The 25,142-nt window shown below is 33.4% G+C and overlaps 1 protein-coding gene across 1 annotated transcript in view; it reads right to left on the reverse strand.

The window, feature by feature from the left end:
• LOC126886614 (major facilitator superfamily domain-containing protein 12-like) overlaps positions 1-12,147 on the reverse strand; it is a 55,426-nt gene extending 43,279 nt beyond the window's left edge. Inside the window, exon 1 of the mRNA XM_050653604.1 lies at positions 11,951-12,147. Within this exon, the coding sequence (XP_050509561.1) occupies positions 11,951-12,125 (175 nt within the window). The 5' untranslated portion in view covers positions 12,126-12,147. The remainder of the gene's footprint in view (positions 1-11,950) is intronic.
• Positions 12,148-25,142: the final 12,995 nt, after the last annotated feature.

Raw genomic sequence — 25,142 nt, forward strand, 5'->3', positions numbered from 1 at the left:
TCGAGTTAAGACAGTATATGTGATTACTTTATTCACCAATCTGCGAATGTGCTCAAGAAAAGTGACACCTTTTAAGTTACAACCATATAAAAGATATAACTCTGTTAACCAGATAATAATATTATATTCTGTAATGCTAAAACAACTTTACATAAATAATATTTCGTAGATTTTTCGTTGCTTTGTCCGTATAGTGTCACAATTAAAAAAAAAAGAATGTGTGTGTACTATGTACGCACGTAAGAAGATATTCTTCTATTATATAATAGGTAATTTAAACGAAGTAAATATAAAGGATCGTTTAAACACAGCGATAAATCAAACAACTTATCAAGGTCAATCGAGTTGTTGCAACTTATCATTGTGTGTAAACGGTGCATCGCACAACTTATCAAAGTTGGAGTTGGGTTGAAGGTGGTATCGCATTGAATCGCAGCGTCTAAACAGCGTTTCAACTTGTCATCACAACTAGTTGCTGTGACTTGTCGTTGTGTTTAAACGACGCTTAAAGGGTCGTTTAAACACAGCGATAAATCAAACAACTTATCAAGGTCAATCGAGTTGTTGCAACTTATCATTGTGTGTAAACGGTGCATCGCACAACTTATCAAAGTTGGAGTTGGGTTGAAGGTGGTATCGCAGTGAATCGCAGCGTCTAAACAGTGTTTCAACTTGTCATCACAACTAGTTGCTGTGACTTATCGTTGTGTTTAAACGACGCTTAAAGGATCGTTTAAACACAGCGATAAATCAAACAACTTATCAAGGTCAATCGAGTTGTTGCAACTTATCATTGTGTGTAAACGGTGCATCGCACAACTTATCAAAGTTGGAGTTGGGTTGAAGGTGGTATCGCATTGAATCGCAGCGTCTAAACAGCGTTTCAACTTGTCATCACAACTAGTTGCTGTGACTTGTCGTTGTGTTTAAACGACGCTTAAAGGATCGTTTAAACACAGCGATATATCAAACAACTTATCAAGGTCAATCGAGTTGTTGCAACTTATCATTGTGTGTAAACGGTGCATCGCACGACTTATCAAAGTTGGAGTTGGGTTGAGGTTGGTATCAACTTATCACAAGGATCGAGTTGTTTTAATTTATCGTCGTGTCTAAACGGTACAGCGATTTATCATTGGACTTGGGTCGTATCAATTTAGGAGAATCTTACCGTATTAGAATTTATTTACATATATAATTAAATAATGTACAGGGTGATTGATTAGTGGGGTAAAGCTACGTAGATCCGTTATAGTAATAGATAGCAATAAAAGTTAATAACAAAAATTGTAGCCAACTTTTAGATTCACATTTATAAAATTAATTAGAATGTTACATAGGGTGTTCGATAACATAGTGGCAGAAATCATAGAGCAAAACAGCGAAACCAAACAAGTTTGATTTCTCCGCTCGCACTCTTTGTTATTTTTCCGAAAAATGAATCTCGATGTCCTGATATCTGAAGTGTTTCAAAGAAAGCTGTTTTTGAATCAGTAAGATTCCCTATTCAGATGACGACGATGGCTTTTTAAATTTATAACTTTATGCAATTTTATAATTAAATAAATATTATGTAACTTAATAATTATTATTAGTTCTACGTTCTACAGTGTGGCAAAACCAAATGGAATAAATTCATTATTTCGTAAACCGACGACTAAAAAATCCGGACATATTTTTAAATTATGATTTTTTGGCATTTACATACTAGTGACGTCATCCATCTCGAAGCTGAAATAAAAAATATACATGCGGACCAATGTAAAAAAGGTCATTTCATTGTTGTCTTCTTACCGGCGTGAGAAATACAAAATAAGATTTACTATTTTATTTGGACATAAGTCACAATTCGAGTTTGAAATCAAGTTTACTTGACGTTTCGAGTTTCACTTCGGAAATCGTTATCAGTATATAAAAAAACATTCATAAATTAAAAATTTAACTTTTGTTTCTGGTGAAGCAGCGCAGTTGGAACAAGCAGAATATTATAATTATTGTCACCGGAAAGCGAAAAAGGTAACGCACAACTTGAAAGAACTTATATATTTCTAACTTCGTTTCTGGTGAAGCAACGCAGTTGGAACAAGCAGATATATTATAGTTGTGTCACCGGAAAGCGAAAAAGGTAACGCACAACTTGGGAGAACCTATAGATTTCCAACTTGGTTTCTGGTGAAGGAACGCAGTTGGAACAAGCAGATATATTATAATTGTGTCACCGGAAAGCGAAAAAGGTAACGAATAACTTGGAAGAGCCTATAGTTTTCTAACTTCGTTTCTGGTGAAGCAACGCAGTTGGAACAATCAGATATATTATAATTGTGTCACCGGAAAGCGAAAAAGGTAGTCCCTGAAAACTATAGGTTTTTCCAAGTTGTGCGTTACCTTTTTCGCTTACCGGTGACACAATTATAATATATCTGCTTGTTCCAACTCGTTGCTTCACCAGAAGCGAAGTTAGAAAACTATAGGGTCTTCCAAGTTGTGAGTTACCTTTTTCACTTTCCGGTGACACAATTATAATATATCTGGTTGTTCCAACCCTGTTGCTTCACCAGAAGCGAAGTTAGAAAACTATAGATTCTTCCAAGTTGTGCGTTACCTTTTTCGCTTTCTGGAGACACAATTATAATATATCTGCTTGTTCCAACTCCATTGCTTCACCAGAAACGAAGTTAGAAAAGTATAGGTTCTTCCAAGTTGTGCATTACCTTTTTTGCTTCCCGGTGACACAATTATAATATATCTGCTTGTTCCAACTCCGTTGCTTCACCAGAAGCGAAGTTAGAAAAGTATAGGCTCTTCCAAGTTGTGAGTTACCTTTTTCACTTTCCGGTGACACAATTATAATATATCTGGTTGTTCCAACCCTGTTGCTTCACCAGAAGTGAAGTTAGAAAACTATAGGTTCTTCCAGGTTGTGCGTTACCTTTTTCGCTTCCCGGTGACACAATTATAATATATCTGCTTGTTCCAACTCCGTTGCTTCACCAGAAGCGAAGTTAGAAAACTATAGGCTCTTCCAAGTTGTGAGTTACCTTTTTCACTTTCCGGTGACACAATTATAATATATCTGGTTGTTCCAACCCTGTTGCTTCACCAGAAGCGAAGTTAGAAAACTATAGATTCTTCCAAGTTGTGCGTTACCTTTTTCGCTTTCTGGAGACACAATTATAATATATCTGCTTGTTCCAACTCCATTGCTTCACCAGAAACGAAGTTAGAAAAGTATAGGTTCTTCCAAGTTGTGCGTTACCTTTTTTGCTTCCCGGTGACACAATTATAATATATCTGCTTGTTCCAACTCCGTTGCTTCACCAGAAGCGAAGTTAGAAAAGTATAGGCTCTTCCAAGTTGTGAGTTACCTTTTTCACTTTCCGGTGACACAATTATAATATATCTGCTTGTTCCAACTCCGTTGCTTCACCAGAAGCGAAGTTAGAAAACTATAGGCTCTTCCAAGTTGTGAGTTACCTTTTTCACTTTCCGGTGACACAATTATAATATATCTGGTTGTTCCAACCCTGTTGCTTCACCAGAAGCGAAGTTAGAAAACTATAGGTTCTTCCAAGTTGTGCGTTACCTTTTTTGCTTTCCGGTGACAATTATAATATTATATCAGCTGCTTTTTCCAACTGTGTTGCTTCACCAGAAACAAAGTTAAATTTTTAATGTATGAATGTTTTTTGTTGATATTTTCAACTCAGGCGCTCCAAAACCAACAAACCACTCGCAAACCCGTCCAAATACGTATTGCGAACCATCAAAGCTTTTGTTGAAAAACCGACAGAAGTTGACGTGCCTGATCCCTTGATCACGCATTTTTAATTACTTTTTCTTTTGCGTAGACAGACGAATAGGGAATGTTGTATACAAATTAAAGTACGGTAATGGTACTTTTTAATAGTGATATAAAATACAGGGTATCCCATTTAAATTTTACTGAAAAAATAATGTACCTACCTACTTGAGTTTTAACTCACCCTTTATTAGATATAAAGTAAATTAGCAATATCAATCATTTTTAAAAATTTTGACAATAAATAAAATATGACATCAATAAACCATTGCCGTTGTGCTTATTTTTATTTATACAGTGAGTTGAACTTGTTACGATTTTCATATAAAATTGGTTATAACTTTGTAAATACCCTGTATAACATAGATCCTGTTACTTTCAAAATATAAAGGTTGGGTATGTTATACAGGGTATTTACAAAGTTATAACCAATTTTATATGAAAATCGTAACAAGTTCAACTCACTGTATAAATAAAAATAAGCACAACGGCAATGGTTTATTGATGCCATATTTTATTTATTGTCAAAATTTTTAAAAATGATTGATATTGCTAATTTACTTTATATCTAATAAAGGGTGAGTTAAAACTCAAGTAGGTAGGTACATTATTTTTTCAGTAAAATTTAAATGGGATACCCTGTATTTTATATCACTATTAAAAAGTACCATTACCGTACTTTAATTTGTATACAACATTCCCTATTCGTCTGTCTACGCAAAAGAAAAAGTAATTAAAAATGCGTGATCAAGGGATCAGGCACGTCAACTTCTGTCGGTTTTTCAACAAAAGCTTTGATGGTTCGCAATACGTATTTGGACGGGTTTGCGAGTGGTTTGTTGATTTTGGAGCGCCTGAGTTGAAAATATCAACAAAAAACATTCATACATTAAAAATTTAACTTTGTTTCTGGTGAAGCAACACAGTTGGAAAAAGCAGCTGATATAATATTATAATTGTCACCGGAAAGCAAAAAAGGTAACGCACAACTTGGAAGAACCTATAGTTTTCTAACTTCGCTTCTGGTGAAGCAACAGGGTTGGAACAACCAGATATATTATAATTGTGTCACCGGAAAGTGAAAAAGGTAACTCACAACTTGGAAGAGCCTATAGTTTTCTAACTTCGCTTCTGGTGAAGCAACGGAGTTGGAACAAGCAGATATATTATAATTGTGTCACCGGAAAGTGAAAAAGGTAACTCACAACTTGGAAGAGCCTATACTTTTCTAACTTCGCTTCTGGTGAAGCAACGGAGTTGGAACAAGCAGATATATTATAATTGTGTCACCGGGAAGCAAAAAAGGTAACGCACAACTTGGAAGAACCTATACTTTTCTAACTTCGTTTCTGGTGAAGCAATGGAGTTGGAACAAGCTGATATATTATAATTGTGTCTCCAGAAAGCGAAAAAGGTAACGCACAACTTGGAAGAATCTATAGTTTTCTAACTTCGCTTCTGGTGAAGCAACAGGGTTGGAACAACCAGATATATTATAATTGTGTCACCGGAAAGTGAAAAAGGTAACTCACAACTTGGAAGACCCTGTAGTTTTCTAACTTCGCTTCTGGTGAAGCAACGAGTTGCAACAAGCAGATATATTATAATTGTGTCACCGGTAAGCGAAAAAGGTAACGCACAACTTGGAAAAACCTATAGTTTTCAGGGACTACCTTTTTCGCTTTCCGGTGACACAATTATAATATATCTGATTGTTCCAACTGCGTTGCTTCACCAGAAACGAAGTTAGAAAACTATAGGCTCTTCCAAGTTATTCGTTACCTTTTTCGCTTTCCGGTGACACAATTATAATATATCTGCTTGTTCCAACTGCGTTCCTTCACCAGAAACCATGTTGGAAATCTATAGGTTCTCCCAAGTTGTGCGTTACCTTTTTCGCTTTCCGGTGACACAACTATAATATATCTGCTTGTTCCAACTGCGTTGCTTCACCAGAAACGAAGTTAGAAATATATAAGTTCTTTCAAGTTGTGCGTTACCTTTTTCGCTTTCCGGTGACAATAATTATAATATTCTGCTTGTTCCAACTGCGTTGCTTCACCAGAAACAAAAGTTAAATTTTTAATTTATGAATGTTTTTTTATATACTGATAACGATTTCCGAAGTGAAACTCGAAACGTCAAGTAAACTTGATTTCAAACTCGAATTGTGACTTATGTCCAAATAAAATAGTAAATCTTATTTTGTATTTCTCACGCCGGTAAGAAGACAACAATGAAATGACCTTTTTTACATTGGTCCGCATGTATATTTTTTATTTCAGCTTCGAGATGGATGACGTCACTAGTATGTAAATGCCAAAAAATCATAATTTAAAAATATGTCCGGATTTTTTAGTCGTCGGTTTACGAAATAATGAATTTATTCCATTTGGTTTTGCCACACTGTAGAACGTAGAACTAATAATAATTATTAAGTTACATAATATTTATTTAATTATAAAATTGCATAAAGTTATAAATTTAAAAAGCCATCGTCGTCATCTGAATAGGGAATCTTACTGATTCAAAAACAGCTTTCTTTGAAACACTTCAGATATCAGGACATCGAGATTCATTTTTCGGAAAAATAACAAAGAGTGCGAGCGGAGAAATCAAACTTGTTTGGTTTCGCTGTTTTGCTCTATGATTTCTGCCACTATGTTATCGAACACCCTATGTAACATTCTAATTAATTTTATAAATGTGGATCTAAAAGTTGGCTACAATTTTTGTTATTAACTTTTATTGCTATCTATTACTATAACGGATCTACGTAGCTTTACCCCACTAATCAATCACCCTGTACATTATTTAATTATATATGTAAATAAATTCTAATACGGTAAGATTCTCCTAAATTGATACGACCCAAGTCCAATGATAAATCGCTGTACCGTTTAGACACGACGATAAATTAAAACAACTCGATCCTTGTGATAAGTTGATACCAACCTCAACCCAACTCCAACTTTGATAAGTCGTGCGATGCACCGTTTACACACAATGATAAGTTGCAACAACTCGATTGACCTTGATAAGTTGTTTGATATATCGCTGTGTTTAAACGATCCTTAAGCGTCGTTTAAACACAACGATAAGTCACAGCAACTAGTTGTGATGACAAGTTGAAACGCTGTTTAGACGCTGCGATTCAATGCGATACCACCTTCAACCCAACTCCAACTTTGATAAGTTGTGCGATGCACCGTTTACACACAATGATAAGTGCAACAACTCGATTGACCTTGATAAGTTGTTTGATTTATCGCTGTGTTTAAACGATCCTTTAAGGGGCGTTTAAACACAGCGATAAGTCACAGCAACTAGTTGTGATGACAAGTTGCTGTGATTTGTTGAGATTGAAACGCTGTTTAGACGCTGCGATAAGTTGACCACAACAAGTTGAAGAGGGGACCATTGTGTACATTAGACCCTTTTAGACCCTTCAATGAATTATAACTAGTTTTCATCCTAAACAAATAGATCCTGTTACTTTCAAAATATAAAGGTTGGGTATATTATACAGGGTATTTACAAAGTTATAACCAATTTTATATGAAAATCGTAACAAGTTCAACTCACTGTATAAATAAAAATAAGCACAACATTGATGCCATATTTTTTTATTTATTGTCAAAATTTTTAAAAATGATTGATATTGCTAATTTACTTTATATCTAATAAAGGGTGAGTTAAAACTCAAGTACATTATTTTTTCAGTAAAATTTAAATGGGATACCCTGTATTTTATATCACTATTAAAAAGTACCATTACCATACTTTCATTTGTATACAACATTCCCTATGCGTACGTTCAGAGTGGAGCGAAGAAAGAGTGCGAGCAAAGAGCACGAGCAAAGAGCAAAGAAGTGCACAGAATGGAGCGAAGAAAGAGTACGAGCAAAGAGCAAAGAAGTGCTAAACCAGAGTGGAAGCTGGTAGTTACGCGAGACGAGAGTTTAGTTCTTTCCCACGCGGCAGGCATAGATAGTTAATTTCTTTTTTTTTTTAGATAACTCCTCATTGAAAACGTGGTACTTCCTAACTCGCAGAAAATGTTAGAGAATTCATCGTAAAGGGAGGTATACATATGCGCTCTGCTCGGTGTGCGAGCCGCTCGCGCGCAGCATATTCGTCAGATTAGTACGTGTTTTCAAGTGGCGCACAAACGGCACGCACACGGCGCACCACAATCTAACTTCTGTCGGTTTTTCAACAAAAGCTTTGATGGTTCGCAATACGTATTTGGACGGGTTTCCGAGTGGTTTGTTGGTTTTGGCGCGCCTGAGTTGAAAATATAAAAAAAACATTCATAAATTAAAAATTAAACTTTGTTTCTGGTGAAGCAACACAGTTGGAAAAAGCAGATATAATATTATAATTGTCACCGGAAAGCGAAAAAGGTAACGCACAACTTGAAAGAACCTATAGATTTCTAGCTTCGTTTCTGGTGAAGCAACGCAGTTGGAACAAACAGATATATTATAATTGTGTCACCGGAAAGCGAAAAAGGTACCTCACAACTTGGAAGAGCCTATAGTTTTCTAACTTCGCTTCTGGTGAAGAAACGGAGTGGGAACAAGCAGATATATTATAATTGTGTCACCGGGAAGCAAAAAACCTAACGCACAACTTGGATGAATCTATAGTTTTCTAACTTCGTTTCTGGTGAAGCAATGGAGTTGGAACCAGCAGATGTATTATAATTGTGTCACCAGAAAGCGAAAAAGGTAACGCACAACTTGGAAGAACCTATAGTTTTCTAACTTTGCTTCTGGTGAAGCAACAGGGTTGGAACAACCAGATATATTATAATTGTGTCACCGGGAAGTGAAAAAGGTAACTCACAACTTGGAAGAGCCTATAGTTTTCTAACTTCGCTTCTGGTGAAGGAACGGAGTTGGAACAAGCAGATGTATTATAGTTGTGTCACCAGAAAGCGAAAAAGGTAACGCACAACTTGGAAGAATCTATAGTTTTCTAACTTCGCTTCTGGTGAAGCAAGAGGGTTGGAACAACCAGATATATTATAATTGTGTCACCGGAAAGTGAAAAGGTAACTCACAACTTGGAAGACCCTATAGTTTTCTAACTTCGCTTCTGGTGAAGCATCAGGGTTGGAACAAGCAGATATATTATAATTGTGTCACCGGTAAGCGAAAAAGGTAACTCACAACTTGGAAGAACCTATAGTTTTCAGGGACTACCTTTTTCGCTTTCCGCTGACACAGTTACAATATTATCTGCTTGTTCCAACTGCGTTGCTTCACCAGAAACGAAGTTAGAAAACTATAGGTTCTTCCAAGTTGTGCGTTACCATATTCGCTTTCCGGTGACACAATTATAATATATCTGCTTGTTCCAACTGCGTTGCTTCACCAGAAACGAAGTTAGAAATATATAAGTTCTTTCAAGTTGTGCGTTACCTTTTTCGCTTTCCGGTGACAATTATAATATTCTGCTTGTTCCAACTTCGTTGCTTCACCAGAAACAAAGTTAAATTTTTAATTTATGAATGTTTTTTTTATATTGATAACGATTTCCGAAGTGAAAGTTGAAACGTCAAGTAAACTTGATTTCAAACTCGAATTGTGGCTTATGTCCAAATAAAATAGTAAATCTTATTTTGTATTTCTTACGCCGGTAAGAAGACAATAATGAAATGACCTTTTTTACGTTGGTCCGCATGTATATTTTTTATTTTAGTTTCGAGATGGATAACGTCACTAGTATGTAAATGCCAAAAAATCATAATTTAAATATAAAAATCGACCTGTTTCCGGATTTTTTAGTCGTCGGTTTACGAAATAATGAATCTATTCCATTTGGTTTTGCCACACTGTAGAATGTAGAACTATGGAATCCTGAGAAAACTAATAGTATTTTTGAGAAATTTAAACGCATAATGAAAGATTTGCCTGAATTCAGGTTGCCTGGATGACACAATATGGAGAAATAAAAATATTGGAAAAGATATGAAAGGCAGAATTTACAAAACAGTCATCAGAACAATAATGACATACGCGGCAGAAACACGACCCGACACAGAGAGGACAAAAAGATTGCTCGAAACAGCGGAGATGAAAACCCTTCGAAAAATCGATGGTGAGACTCTATGGGACAGAGCTAAAAGTGCAGATATACGATAGAAGACAGGGTAAGAAACAGAACAATAGAATGGAATGACCACATAAGCCGAATGACAACAAATAGGGTAGTCAGGACAGCGAGAGACGGTTTCCCAATAGGCAGACGATCAGTGGTAAGACCACGAAAACGATGGAACGACAACTTACTAGAGGCACATTGAAAAAACAGACAGCCATGTCTATACAAAAAGAAGAAGAATAATAATTTATGAAAATTTTGATAATAGATAAAAAAATGGCATCAATAATCCATTGCTTTTGTGCTTATTTTTATTTATACAATGAGTTAACTTGTTACAATTTTCATATAAAATTGGTTATAACTTTGTAAAATACCCTGTATAACATAACAATCCTTTATACATTTGTAATGGCGAAGTTAAGAAGATTTTGAATATAAAATAAAATACAGATTGTTCCAATAAAAAAAAATTAAGTTTGGTCTGACACTATGTTATCGAACACCCTATGTAACATTCTAATTAATTTTATAAATGTGAATCTCAAAGTTGGCTACAATTTTTGTTATTAACTTTTATTGCTATTTATTACTATAACGGATCTACGTAGCTTTACCCCACTAATCAATCACCCTGTACATTATTTAATTGGATATGTAAATAAATTCTAATTCTGTAAGATTTTCCTAAATTGATGCAACCCAAGTCCAATGATAAATCGCTGTACCGTTTAGACACGACGATAAATTAAAACAACTCGATCCTTGTGATAAGTTGATGCAATCCGATACCAACCTCAACCCAACTCCAACTTTGATAAGTCGTGCGATGCACCGTTTACACACAATGATAAGTTGCAACAACTCGATTGACCTTGATAAGTTGTTTGATTTATCGCTGTGTTTAAACGATCCTTTAAACTAAGTTATCAATCGAAGCAGCGCAGAAAACGACAATAAATATCGCCTCCGTACCACCAGATTGACAACAGGTGGAATACTTTCTTTGGTTACACCTCCTGAGACTTTTACAATTTATAAGTCATACAGGTGCCGAGAAAATTAAGATGAGAGAATTTTAAATAATTCACAACTCATCTACTCAGCATGGTAAAGCTCCAACAAGAAAGATTCCTTAATACTCAAAAGAGTAAATGAATTAAAAATGTATAAACATTCTCAATTTCTTTGCAAAACGAAAATTCAGCAGCTGCATAATACTCTGGTTAAAGTAAAGAAGTAAATATACTGAAGTATAGTCTGAAGTAAATATACTTAAAAGGTTATTTGTATTTTATTTAAAAATCAAACTAACTTTCTTATCTACCACTTTCAAAAAATTTTTATTAAAACAACCAAAAATAAAAAAAAATTGAATCACCCGGGAATTGAACCCGCAACCTTCCAATCTCAGTGCTAACGCATTTCTAACTACTCCATCGAGGCTCTAGAAATAGATATGTAAGTTTCGGATATAATTACACAACACGGCGACATATAGTGTAAAAATGTTATGCTTACATAATATTTTATTAATCCAAAAACACAAGAATTATAATAAATAACACATTTCCTAAAACCACTAATATATTCTTTTGATGACTTATTGGCACGGTTACAGATACATACATACCTATCTTGAAAGATTAGCAATGAACTACATACTGTCAGTGTGCGCAGGCGCGCGGTAAATGTACAATTTTACCCTCAATCGATTCTCCGCTAAAGAAGAATATCTTCAAAAATATTTTTTAAATATTTTTATTAGTCTTAATACGCTATTTTGTAGAGCTTAAAAAAAATCTTTGTAACTCACTAAAATAGTTATTGTTCTAACTTTAATAGTTTTTGAATTAAACCCGGAAAAGTTCTACCACAAATTTTAAATGTAATTTTCTCAATACTTTGCTTTTTTGATTTATGACACTCTTTGGCGGAGGTGCGAAATGTGCATAAGCGAATGTTGGTGGTCTCTTTATCGAAATTAAATCTGCCTTTCTTCAAAACACAATATGTAGTTATACAATTCAACGTAATTACCAGTCATAAGGAGAAATCCAGCTGTTGTAGATTTCATTTCTAACACCACTTGAAGAAAAAACAAAGTGTAACTGAACCACATAGCGGCGCATAAATCATTAAAAATGTGTCCCAAACCATAGCTAAGTTTCTGGAGCGGCAAACATAAAGGGTTTGGTCTAAAGTCGGTATCCATACTTTTAAAATAGTAGCTAAAAAACTTTTAGAAAACATTATATATTGTCATATTACTAAGAATTATGTTTTTGGAATATATACGGTGCGTCCATAAAGTAACGCATAAATTCATTATTAGCTAAATAAACTACATTATTCGCGAGCTAAAGCGACGGTGCTGCCGCTTATTTGGAACTAGAGGAATTGGGATGAAAATATAAACAAATCATCCGTTAACCTATGTATCAACGTCGTTTGAAAGCTTGTCGGATATGTTCATTTAAGTAATAATTTATTTATTTTTATTAATTACATCAATAACAATATTAATTATACCAAAATACGTTATCCCAATTACATCGGCCATTTTCATGCAACTGCACTGCCACCTATAGTCGATTGAATTCGCGAATTAGAAATTCCCGAAACAGGTCAAGTTTAAATTACGACTTTTTGGCATACATATCATACTAGTGACGTCTTCCATCTGGGCGTGATGACGTAATCGATGATTTCTTAAAATGAGAGTAGGGGTCGTGCGTAGGGTGCTAGGGTCTCCTAGCACATTTGAAGGGTTACTTAATTATCTATTCAGTAATATAAACATAATTATATATATATATATATATATATATATATATATATATATATATATATATATATATATATATATATATATATATATATATATATATATATATATATAAAACAAGGAGAGGTTAGCGCGAGTTAGTAAATATCGGCATGGCTCGCAATAAATATAAAATTTTTTTATATATATATATATATATATATATATACATGTGTCCAAATGTTTTTAAATTAAATTAATTGAGACAAAAAGAAGAATGTATATAATTTATTTAATTCGAAATACATTTTACTGTTGTCAAAAAATAGGAAAACAATGTTTATTTGATAAATAAATATGGTCTTTCGCTTAAATTCAATGTTAAAGCTGCCACCCACCCGCCTCTCAGGGCCCCCGCTACCATATGTGCAAAGTGTGCAATGCACACGGGCACCAAAACCCGGGGTCAAAAATTGCAAAAACAAAACAAAAATTAATTTTAAAATAATAGTTGAGAAATATAAATAGGCTAAGTATAAACAGGAGAAAACGAGTAGAAAAACAAAATATAATATAATTAGAGAACCCCTTCGGCGATATAATTAGAGAACCCCTAAATGCCATCTACTTCTCCTTATAATACAAGGAAAAGTGTAAGGAAAGAGATGGATTGGTCGAAAAAAATGTTCATGGACACGACACCTAAAGAACAAGAAGGTATAAATACACACGAAATTGTATTAGTATATCATCCAGTTACTGCCGATTCTTATGTGCGAGAACATGTCAGGAGTCAGGCATTTTAATTTATTTTGTTATGATTTTATTATGTTTGTTTCATTTTGATATTTTATTCTTCAAATAATAGTGTATGTACTCACGGTTTTTGCTGTGAATTTTAAAGAATTGCTTGTATTGACATAAAATTTGGCATACACATAGCTAACATGTCAAAGAAAAAAGTGAGATTGTGCTGATGTGCCAGGGCTTTTGCCTGAGAGTGAGTTTAACCCCTTCTTGGGGGTGAAAAACATACATTCAAAATAATTCCGAAATTGGATGAACTGACTATTTCTAAGCAACTTTGGTTCAATCGAGTTTTTCACCAATTCAATACTTTTCGTGTAAATATGTTCATTTTTTAACAAAAGAACCACGTTTTTAGACGGTTTTTCGCAATTAACTCAAAAAGTGTTTTATCGAAAAAAAAAAATTTCTTAGCAAAAATATAGCTTACCTAAAAGTGAAAAAAATGTTTTATATATGAAGTCTGTAAACCCAGTAGGTTCTTATTCCTCAAATTCCAAATCAAATTTTTCTACGTGAAATAACCAAAAAATTAAGCATTTTTGGGGGAAAACTCATTACAACTTAAGTGTTTAAAAAAGCTATATTTTTATTTTTATTTTTTAGTTTCTAGCATCAAAAGTAAGTAAGTTCAACGCTCAAAATAAAGTTCATCCCAAAAACATCCCAAATTAAATGAACCGTTATCGCTTTAACATTTACTTTATATTATATGTATTATTTATATGATCCTTAAGTTTCATCGGTTCAAAGACGTCATTTTTGAAAAATTTGGTTTTAAAGAATTACTTTTTAATTTTGAAAAAAACATCCAGTTAAAAGAAACTTAAAAATTATTATTCAAAAATCTCAAAAAGTAAAAAATGTAGGTTTGGCTCTTCTGAATATGTTGAATTTTTTGTTTTCCTATAAGACAAAAATTGGTTAAGATATGACTGTTCGAAATTTGCATTCACTTGTGATTAGTGACTCGTTCAAGCCCTTTTAATAACAGCCTTTTCAAAAATACACATTTTTAACCCTTAAAACTTCAATCATATAAACCATACATAAGTAAAGTAACTAGTAGTTTGGAATGCTAATTAGGGGGTGATTTTTACGATTTTTTACCAAAAAAAGGGACCACTATTATTTTGAGAGTAACGTACTTATTTTTAATATTATAAACATAAAAAAAAAACAAAAATAAAGTTTCTTTATGGATACTTTTCATTAGATTTAACTCTGCTTTCTACTGGACATGCAGACTTCATATTGTACATTTCTTTCACTTTTTTATGAGCTATATTTTTGCTAAGAAAATTTTTACTTTTTGAGCTATTTGCGAAAAACCGTCTAAGCTGTTTTATTCTTGGTGAAAAATGAACATATTTATTCGCAAATAACTCGAAAAGTATTGAAATTAGTGAAAAAACTCTGTAGAACGAAAGTCGCTTAAAATTAGTCATTTTATCCAATTCCGGACTTTTTTGGACGTATGTTTTGTCACCCCCGCGCGAGAAAGGGTGAAACTCATATTTAAGGCAAAAGCACAATCGGAACAATATCACTTTTTTCTTTGACATGGTAGCTATGATGTGTATGTCAAATTCCATGTCGATCCAAACTGTTCTTTAAAATTCGTAGATTTTGTAATATTTTACCTTGAGTGAGTGGACTATAAAATAAATATGACTTCTAAAGTTTATAATAAAATTCAAAAGTTCATCCAAAATGCCTTAAGGGGCACCAAAATCCTTTTTTGCACACATGCGCCAGTAACCCTTACGGGGCAATGCCGCCTCTTGGCATTTTGAACATTTAATTTTTAAGCGAAAATCAATGTTTATTTTTCAAACAATTTTTTTTTCTGTTTTCTTACAGTAGTAATATGTATTTAGAATTAAATAAATTACAGAATTCTTCTTTTTGTGTCAATTAATTTAGATTAACAAACTTTGTTTTTGACACCTTGTATAAATAATTATGTCAATGTTTATATTACTGAATAGAGAATTGTATACCCTTTCAAATGAGCTATTACATGACCCCTATTCTCATTAAAAAAATCATGATCACATCATCACGCCTAGGTGGATGACGTCACTAGTATGCTATATATGCCAAACATCGTAATTTGAAAATAAAAATCGACCTGTTTCGGGATTTTCTAATAATGTTGTTTATTTAGCTTAATAATGAATTTCTATCAGCACAACTGACCTACAAGGACATAAACTCATACTCATACATGGATGGGAGGGCTTTAAACTTTGATTTGGTCACCTTCTGACCTTCATAATAATTTTTAACTGAGTAAGCGTTGAAAATGGCTATTTTCCATTTTTAAATCTCGACAACAGTCAATTTTAGAGAAAAATCACAAGAGACCTTTTTTGCTCAGAATGACCCAAAGAATCAAAAAAAAAATTGTCAAAAGTAAAAAAAATTGATTTTTGAATTTGTTTAAAAAAATTGTTTAAACAATTTTCCGACCGCGGTACCTCGTGGCACCCTGTGGATTTGTTATAAGGACTTCTTTTTGAGTAAGTTTGTGCAAAAAAACCAATCGGAATGATTTACTTAACCGGTGCGAGCATACAGCCTGGACTATTTAAAATGTTTAAATGTTAAAATGCTTTTAAAAATACTATTAAGAGGAAAAGAACACTTTGACGCCTGTCAAAATTTTCAATGTATTTTAAATGTAATCATTTTTTTTGATTCCTGAGAAAACTAATAAGTATTTTTGAAAAATTTAAATGCAGAATGAAAGATTACTTTATTACCGAGGGCCGAAAGTCCCTTAGAATGAATAAACAGTTTCTTTTGAATGAGATATTTGAAATTAAAAATCACACTTAATTTTTCTCTTAGTTTTTCACCCCTGTAACTTATTAAAATAAACATTATACAAGTTTTCAGGGACTTTCGGCCCTCGGTAATAACGTAATCTTTCATTGTGCGTTTAAATTTTTCAAAAATACTTATTTAGTATGGTATAGTTAGACCCAAACCCAGACATCCAAAGTGAAAGATATCCTCCAACACCAAATTGTTCTATATGGTCCACATAATTTTCAGAAAAAAGTCACACCAATTTGAGCGTCGGCTTTGGGGGGGGGGGGGGAGAGGAGGGAAAAATCTGCAAATTCGTAGTTTTTTATGTTTTTCGTCAATATTTCTAAAACTAAGCGGTTTAGCATGAACAACCCTCTACACAAAATTGTTCTTCATTAAATTTTAAATAAAAAAGGCCCTATGCATAACCCTTCTAAAATGGACGGTTCCAAAGTTACGGAGGTAGTATAGTATAATTGGTCCAAAAAAAGGCCTAACCCAGACATCCAAAGTAAAAGTTTTCCTTCAACACCAAATTGTTCTATATGGTCCACATATTGTTCAGTAAAAAGTTACACCATTTTGAGAGTCCGGTTTGGGGGGGGGAGATGGGGGAGAAGTCGGTAAATTAGTAGTTTTTTTACGTTTTTCGTCAATATTTCTAAAACTATGCTTTAGCGTAAGGAATGTTCTATAGAAAAATGTTCTACATAAAATTTAAAACAAAAAAGGTTGAATGCATAATTGTTATAAAATCAACGCTTCCAGATTTACGGAGGGTGAAAAGTGGAGGTTTTCGATACTTTTTATATTTACCGATTTCTCGCCCCTCTCCCCCCCCCCAAACCCGACGCTCAAAATGGTGTGACTTTTTTCTGAACATTATGTGGACCATATAGAACAATTTGGTGTTGGAGGATAACTTTCACTTTGGATGTCTGGGTTTTTGGTATGGTTATATCATAAATATTGCCCAAAAAATATAAAAAGTATCGAAAACCTAGACTTTTCACCCTCCGTAACTCTGGAACCGTTGATTTTATAACAATTATGTATAGAACATTTTTTGTTTTAAATTGCATGTAGAACATTTTTGTATATAGCATTGTTTACGCTAAGCATAGTTTCAGAAATATTGACGAAAAACGTAAAAAAAACTACTAATTTATCGGCTTCTCTCCCATCTCCCTCCCACACCGGACGCTAAAAATGGGGTAACTTTTTACTGAACAATATGTGGACCATATAGAACATTTTGGTGTTGGAGGAAAACTTTTACTTTGGATGCTTGGGTTAGGCCTTTTTTTGGACCAGTTATACTATAGTACCTCCGTAACTTTGGAACCATTCATTTTAGAAAGTATGCATAGGGCCTTTTTTATTTTAAATTTAATGTAGAACAATTTTGTATAGAGGGTTGTTCATGCTAAACCGCATAGTTTTAGAAATATTGGCGAAAAACTTGAAAAACTACGAATTTTCCGATTTCACCCCCCTCTCCCCCCAAACCCGACGCTCAAAATGGTGTGACTTTTTTCTGGACATTGTGTGGACCTTATAGAACAATTTGGTGTTGAAGGATAACTTTCACTTTGGATGTCTGGGTTATGCCATCTTTTAGATCAACTATACTATACTAATTAGTTTTCTCAGGATTTAAAAAAGAAAAATGAATCCCATTTAAATTGCATTGAAGCCGAAAGTTTGTACCCATCCCTTAACAAAAATTTATATTTAAAATGCTATACATACACTTACGTTAATTGTTATGCGCTTTGAATAAATTTTGTCTGAAAATAGAAAAGGTAAACTATTGTCTATTGGAAAAGATTAAAGAAGAATCTTTTTATTTTTCAAGTCTCCATTTATTTACATTATCTCCACCATCTTCTTACAAGCCTAGTATATAAATATAGGAAAACATTGCACTTACCTTTTTTGGATATATTATTATACTCCTATTACACTCCTATACTCCTAAAACACAAGTAATTAATTCAATCTACAAACATTTTGGAAAATATTTTTTTAATTCATCACACTACTTGACTCACTCGCTGGTTGTGCATTTTATTATTTGTAATTACATATACTTATATTTAATAATTATCGTTAAGTTGAACAAAAATTCTTTGAGTAAAGTTGTTACACACTTTTAAAGTTCATGTTTCTTTGGTGAATTAAAGTATGGCTGCTGATATTCTTCTATGGTTTCGATAGTTCATTTACCTTGCCTGAAACTTAATATGCAGAGTTTTATCCGATATGTGAAAATAATTGATACTGGGATTACTTAATCATATAGGACAATCAGTCGACTGAAAGCTACAGAGTGACTTCAAAAAAGGAAACTGTCTATGTGCAACAAAAGCTAGGTGGTTCATTCCTAAAATGTTAAATAAAAGAAAGTAGGTATCATGATATACTATTTTAAAAAAGTCATTTATTTATCATTTTAACAATTTTATTGTTTAAAAATCTTAACAGCTTAAAAATTGCAGTTAGGGTACTAGTACACATTAGAAGACCAAAATTAATCATTTTTTCCTCAGAACCTTTATTAAAAATTAACACAAAACTTTTTACGTATTAATATCCAACTCTTAGCAATACGGAACGCAAAAAACGGTAAAACTGTAGGTCCAGACGAAATACCTGCGGAATTACTGAAATGTCTAGACGATGAAACTCTACCGGTACTCTGGATCTGTTTATTGAAGTATATAAAACCGGAAAAATCCCTCAGGAATGGTTGGTGTCCACTTTTGTAACAATACCAAAAACAATATATGCCAAAGATTGTTCGGACTATAGGACAATATCACTAATAAGCCATACCCTCAAAATATTTCTAAAGGTGATTCATGGAAGATTATACAGAAAGCTAGAATATGATATGGATGATACCCAATTTGGGTTCCGCAAAGGACTTGTAACAAGAGAGGCATTGTTTGCGTTTAATGTCCTTTCTCACAGATGCTTAGATATGAACCTGGATATTTATTCCTGTTTCATCGACTTCCAAAAAGCGTTCGACAGGGTCTGACATTTTTTTCCCTGGAAGCCGTCTGTTGTGAACCGGTTGTACTGCAGCCACTTGGCTTATTGTACATCTTCCATTCGTTTATGAAACCCATTCCAGAATTCTGGAACCCTGTAACAGCTTGTACAGGTCTAGTGGGTGGGTGCCATATAAATTTGGAGTCATTTCGATGTCTCCGAAAAATGTTTGCCGCCTCCGATCCAATGCCTCACAGTCATGCAAAATATGGTTGACTGTTTCAGGTTCTCTGTTACAGAGTCTGCAGCTCAAGTCTCCATGAAACAGCCCCATTGTATGCAGGTGACCCTTAACTGGCGCATGTCCCTACTACATTAACAAAGCAAAGCAAAGAAATTAACGTCCGAATTGAAACTGCAAGGCAAGAATTTATAAAAATGAAGACACTGCTTACAAACAAAGACCTTCGGTTGCCTCTCAGATTGAGGGCTCTAAGATGCTACATATTTTCTATATTGCTGTACGGAATGGAAGCTTGGACATTGAAGAGACAACACATAAGAAGAATAGAAGCATTCGAAATGTGGTATTACAGAAGAATATTGAAAATTCAGTGCGTTCAAAGGATTACCAATGTTAAAGTGCTACGACGTTTAAATAAGGAATTAGAAATTATGAAAACTATAAACACTAGAAAACTGGAATATTTGGGTCGTTACCAGAGGAGAAAAATATGAGTTGCTGAGAATTCTTATGCAAGGAAGGATCCAAGGAAGAAGAAGCATAGGAAGAAGACGCATCTCCTGGCTGAGGAACCTTAGAGAATGGTTTAACTGTAGTTCATTACAACTATTCAGAGCAGCAGCCAACAAAAGTGACCATAGCCATTATAATATCCAACCTCCGATAGGAGAGGGTATTATAAGAAGAATCTAAATCTTAGAGAGTACAAAAAATATATCTTTTTCATTTATGCACGTACACTAATATTGTAGACGGCGCAAAAGTTGAGGCCTCGAAAAATTATGGCGAACAGTGAATCTCAGGATTGGGATATCTGAAACAAAAAACTGGTACTGCATTTGAAAAAGGAAGGTTTCTTACGTGAGAATTTATCACAATTTGACAAAAAAATAAATATTTTTTAACCATGAAAAACTGAAGAAAAATGGGCAATTTTTTCACAATTTTTTTTCAAATTTCTGATAAATCTTTTGTTTGCTGAATTTTTCACTAACGGTGGTAAATTGTCACGTAAGAAACCTTCCTTTGTCAAATGCCGTACGATTTTTTTGTTTCAGATATCCCAATCCTGAGATTACGAGTAACTGTCCGCCATCGGAACTACTTTTTTTCGAGGCTTCGACTTTGGCGCCCTCTACAATATTAGTGTACGTGCATAAATGAAAAAAGATATATTTTTGTATTCTCTAAAAGTTAGATATTAATATGTAAAAAGTTTTATGTTCATTTTTAACAAAGGTTCTGAGAAAAAAATCTTGAAAAAATGCTTATTTTTGGTCTTCTAAAGTGTACTAGTACCTTAAATTTAACACGTTGGCTGCCGTGAGACACAAATGTTTTTTCTAATGTTGACACTAGTGATGTAACGAATGTTATTTTTTTAACATTCGCGAATACGAATATCTGCTGTTATTCGCGAATGCGGATAGGACTTTTCATCGATTGTCATTAAATTTGTTTCGAGCTTCTGTCATATGTTGTATAATCTGTGTATACGAATATTATATACAGATTATACAACATATGACAGAAGCTCGAAACAAATGACTGTGAATGAAAAGCCCTATATTCAGTTTCTTTAAATTTGGTTCTATTTTTGTAAATTTTCTAAATTTATAATGAGAAGTTAATTGATATTTAGCGTAAATCAATATGAATCTTGAACTTTATTACATAATACCAAATAATAAAATAAAGTGAAGGCTGATAATGTGATTATACGAGGTTAAGTTATCTTTTCTTAAAAAAAAAGATGAGAAGCGAATATATTTTGATTTCATGAACCTAATATTATCTTCAAATAATTTTTTTCTGATATTCATATTCGCACGAATATTCAAAAATATGCGAATATGTATTCGCGAATGCGAATATGCAAAAATATGCGAATATTCGTTACATCACTAGTTGGCACACCATAGTTGTCTCGTTATCATACAAACGGTAAATCGTGGCCGTAGGCCACCCATTTTTTTTAACATTATGGCAGCCAACGTGTTAACCTTCCAAAGTCCGCGTGCGGACACTCGCTCCGCACTATTAAAAAGGACCCCGCAGAAACCTTATGGGAAATGGCTCTCTGTCAAATGCTCTGAAACTTTGGGTTCTGGTAGTCCTTGGTGTGTAGAAGAAAAGACTCAATGGGCGCGTAGCTGCAAAAAATCATGGTTTTAAGATATAAGCCTCTGAAGTTATAGGTACAGTGAGGACGTTTGAGTTGGAATAAATTCATTTCCTCGAGAATGGGCGACTCTGGAGATAGATTACAAATCAGGTCGATTTTTATTTTAAAATTATAATCGTTTGGCATGTAGGTATATCATACTAGTGACGTCATCCATCTGAGCGTGATGACGCAATCGATGATTTTTTTTAAATAAGAATAGGGGTCGTGTGATAGCTCATTTGAAATGTTATTAAATTCTCTATTCAATAATATAAACATTAACAATATTACTTATACAGGGTGCCCAAAAAATTTTTTTTAATTAAATTAATTGAGATAAAAAGAATAATGTATATAATTTATTTAATTCGACATACTTTCTCTTAAATTAAATGTTCAAACTGCTAAGAGGCAGGTGGGTGGCAGCTTTAATATTGAATTTAAGCGAAAAGCAATATTTATTTATCATATAAACATTTTTTCCTGGTTTAGGACAACAGTAAAATGTATTTCGAATTAAATAAATTATATACATTCTTCTTTTTGTCTCAATTAATTTAGTTCAAAAAAAATTTTTGGGCACCCTGTATAAATAATATTGTTAATGTTTATATTAATGAATAGATAATTTAATAACCTTTCAAATGAGTTATCACACGACCCCTATTCTTATTTAAAAAAATCATCGATTGCGTCATCACGCCCAGATGGATGACGTCACTAGTATGATATATATGCCAAAAAATTATTATTTAAAAATAAAAATCTACCTGACATGTAATTTATCTCTAGAGTCGGCCATTCTCGAGAAAATGAATTTATTCCAACTCAAACGTCCTCACTGTACCTATAACTTCAGAGGCTTATATCTTAAACCCATGATTTTTTGGAGCTATGCGCCCATTGAGTCTTTTGTTCTACACATCATAGACCTGGATCCCGCGTAAGAAAGAAAAGTTAATTAATAGCAAGCTGAAAATTTGTTAATAGCTTAACGGTGTCTAGTCGGACAAACTTTGATGCACGGGAACACTGGAACAGGGGAAGTTTTAACTGTGGAGCATGATAAACGTGTCGTCCTGACAAGTTTATGATTGTGAAAAATAGCAAGTTGTTTTTAAGTTTATTCGATAGCCAACGTTATGTAATATAGAGAAAATGTTTGTCCGACAAAAATGTTCGGAATTTTAACGAGTCCGACACGTAGAACATGTCACATCACAGGAATTATGTTGGTGATGAATAGCAGTCTGATTTTTGCATGAGAGTTTAATGAAAGGTTAAAAAAGCAATTGGAAGTTCTGTCCGACAAAATTAATGGGAAGTTTTCGTAGTCGGACATTCTAAACAGGTAAGATATAGACAAAAATGCTGGTGATAAATAGCTTTCCGACAAAGACGAAATTTAATTAAGTAAATTATTCCTTACCAAGAATGACTGTTGTCGGAAAAAAATAAGGGGTAGATTTTGTAGTCGGACAATTTAAAAAAATAATTTTTGAAATTTTAATAAGGGGTGATTATTCTATGTCAAAAATACCTGCAATCAATTACAATCGATATCTTTCGATTTATCTCAACATCATTTAGATACCTCACTGTAATACATTTATAGTAGATCAGGCAAATTATATTATGGATTGAGTGGTCTAGCTATTTTTGTCTGCCACATGCGCGGGATCGCTTGGTTAAAAGAGATAGATAGACCACCTATCGACTTTTTGCACTGTATTCCCTGTCTACCCTTATGTCTATGAATACATTTCCCTTTAAGAAAAACTGTCACTTTTGACAATAATTCATAATAAATTGCAATCGTAACTTCAAATTTAAACTAATCGATTTATTTTGGCAGCAAATTATTTCTAGCCATGTGACATATTAATTACATTATTATTTCATTTGTAGAAAGTTGAGAAAAATTACGTTATATAATTTTAGTAATAATTTATTTAGGTACCCTTTTTCAATCAAGCAAAGCATTATAGCACGAAGAATGATATTCAATAGAATTTTCACAATTATCTGGCAACTGAACCTCATTGAATTGATGACCAAGTATTTTACTAACTTTGTAAAATGTTCGAAAATTACTTAAAAATGTTCCGTTGAATGGTTTCACTTTTGATTTGGCGACTTAAAATTTAAACTGTTGACACTCAAAAATAGACACAAAAACACTCCATAGTTAATATAAATTTTAATTTCCAACACACGTGGCAAACAGAAACTCAGAGACCATGTACTTTCAAATACTACTTTGTATAGCACAAAGTGTCACACTGACAAATGCAGCCTTCTAATACATACTTCTAAGCATAATGTGTCATATTTACGTCTATTCTTATAAGCACCGAAGTTTTAGACTCTTCACATTTTTCAATGTCGTTTACAGGGTTAAGATTTGAGTATGGAAAAAAATGTATAGAACGTTTTTTGTAGGAAATTTTCCGTACTTTCTGATGCGTCTAATTAGAAAACCCTAAGAGATTGCTTTCATATGTTCTTTGACATTTTTTATTATCATTTTGAGAATATCTAGAACAAACTCCACCCAAAAAAATAATTGTTTTGCAATATATACATGCATTGATACTTACCTCACTGTTTTTGGAGTGTGCATGTATATATATGCACATGCAAATATGTGAATATAAATAATAATATACAACTAAAATAGCTTTATCAATGTGTGACTAAGTCATTCTGAGAAAATGTTTTTTATTTATTTCCTTCGATTTGCCCAAACTTTTTGTCCGACATATAACTTTTTGCGTTACAAAATATAGTTTGTACATAAACAAATCAAAATTAGCTTGCTATTTATCAATAACATTTTTGTCTATATCTTACATGTTTAGAATGTCCGACTAGGAAAATTTCCCATTCATTTTGTCCGACAGAACTTCCAATTGCTTTTTCAACCTTTCATTAAACTCTCATGCAAAAATCAGACTGCTATTCATCACCAACATAGTTCCTGTGATGTGACATGTTCTACGTGTCGGACTCGTTAAAATGCCCAACCTTTTTGTCGGACAAACATTTTTTTATATATTATATAACGTTGGCTATTGAATAAACTTAAAAACAACTTACTATTTTTCACCATCATAAACTTGTCAGGACGACACGTTTATCATGCTCCACCGTTAAAACTTCCCCTGTTCCAGTGTTCCCGTGCATCAATGTTTGTCCGACTAGACACCGTTAAGCTATTAACAAATTTTTAGCTTGCTATTAATCAACTTTTTTTTCTTACGCGGGATCCAGGTCTATCAAGGACTACCAGAACCCAAAGTTTCAGAGCATTTGACAGAGAGCCATTTCCCATAACGTTTCTGCGGGGTCCTTTGACCATAACTCCCTAATATGCAGTCACACGACTAAGTGCGTGACAGCAGTCTCCTAAATTGTGTTGATTTGC

The sequence above is a fragment of the Diabrotica virgifera genome, chromosome 6, assembly GCF_917563875.1.
Source record: "Diabrotica virgifera virgifera chromosome 6, PGI_DIABVI_V3a".
Classification (NCBI taxonomy): Eukaryota; Metazoa; Arthropoda; class Insecta; order Coleoptera; family Chrysomelidae; genus Diabrotica; species Diabrotica virgifera.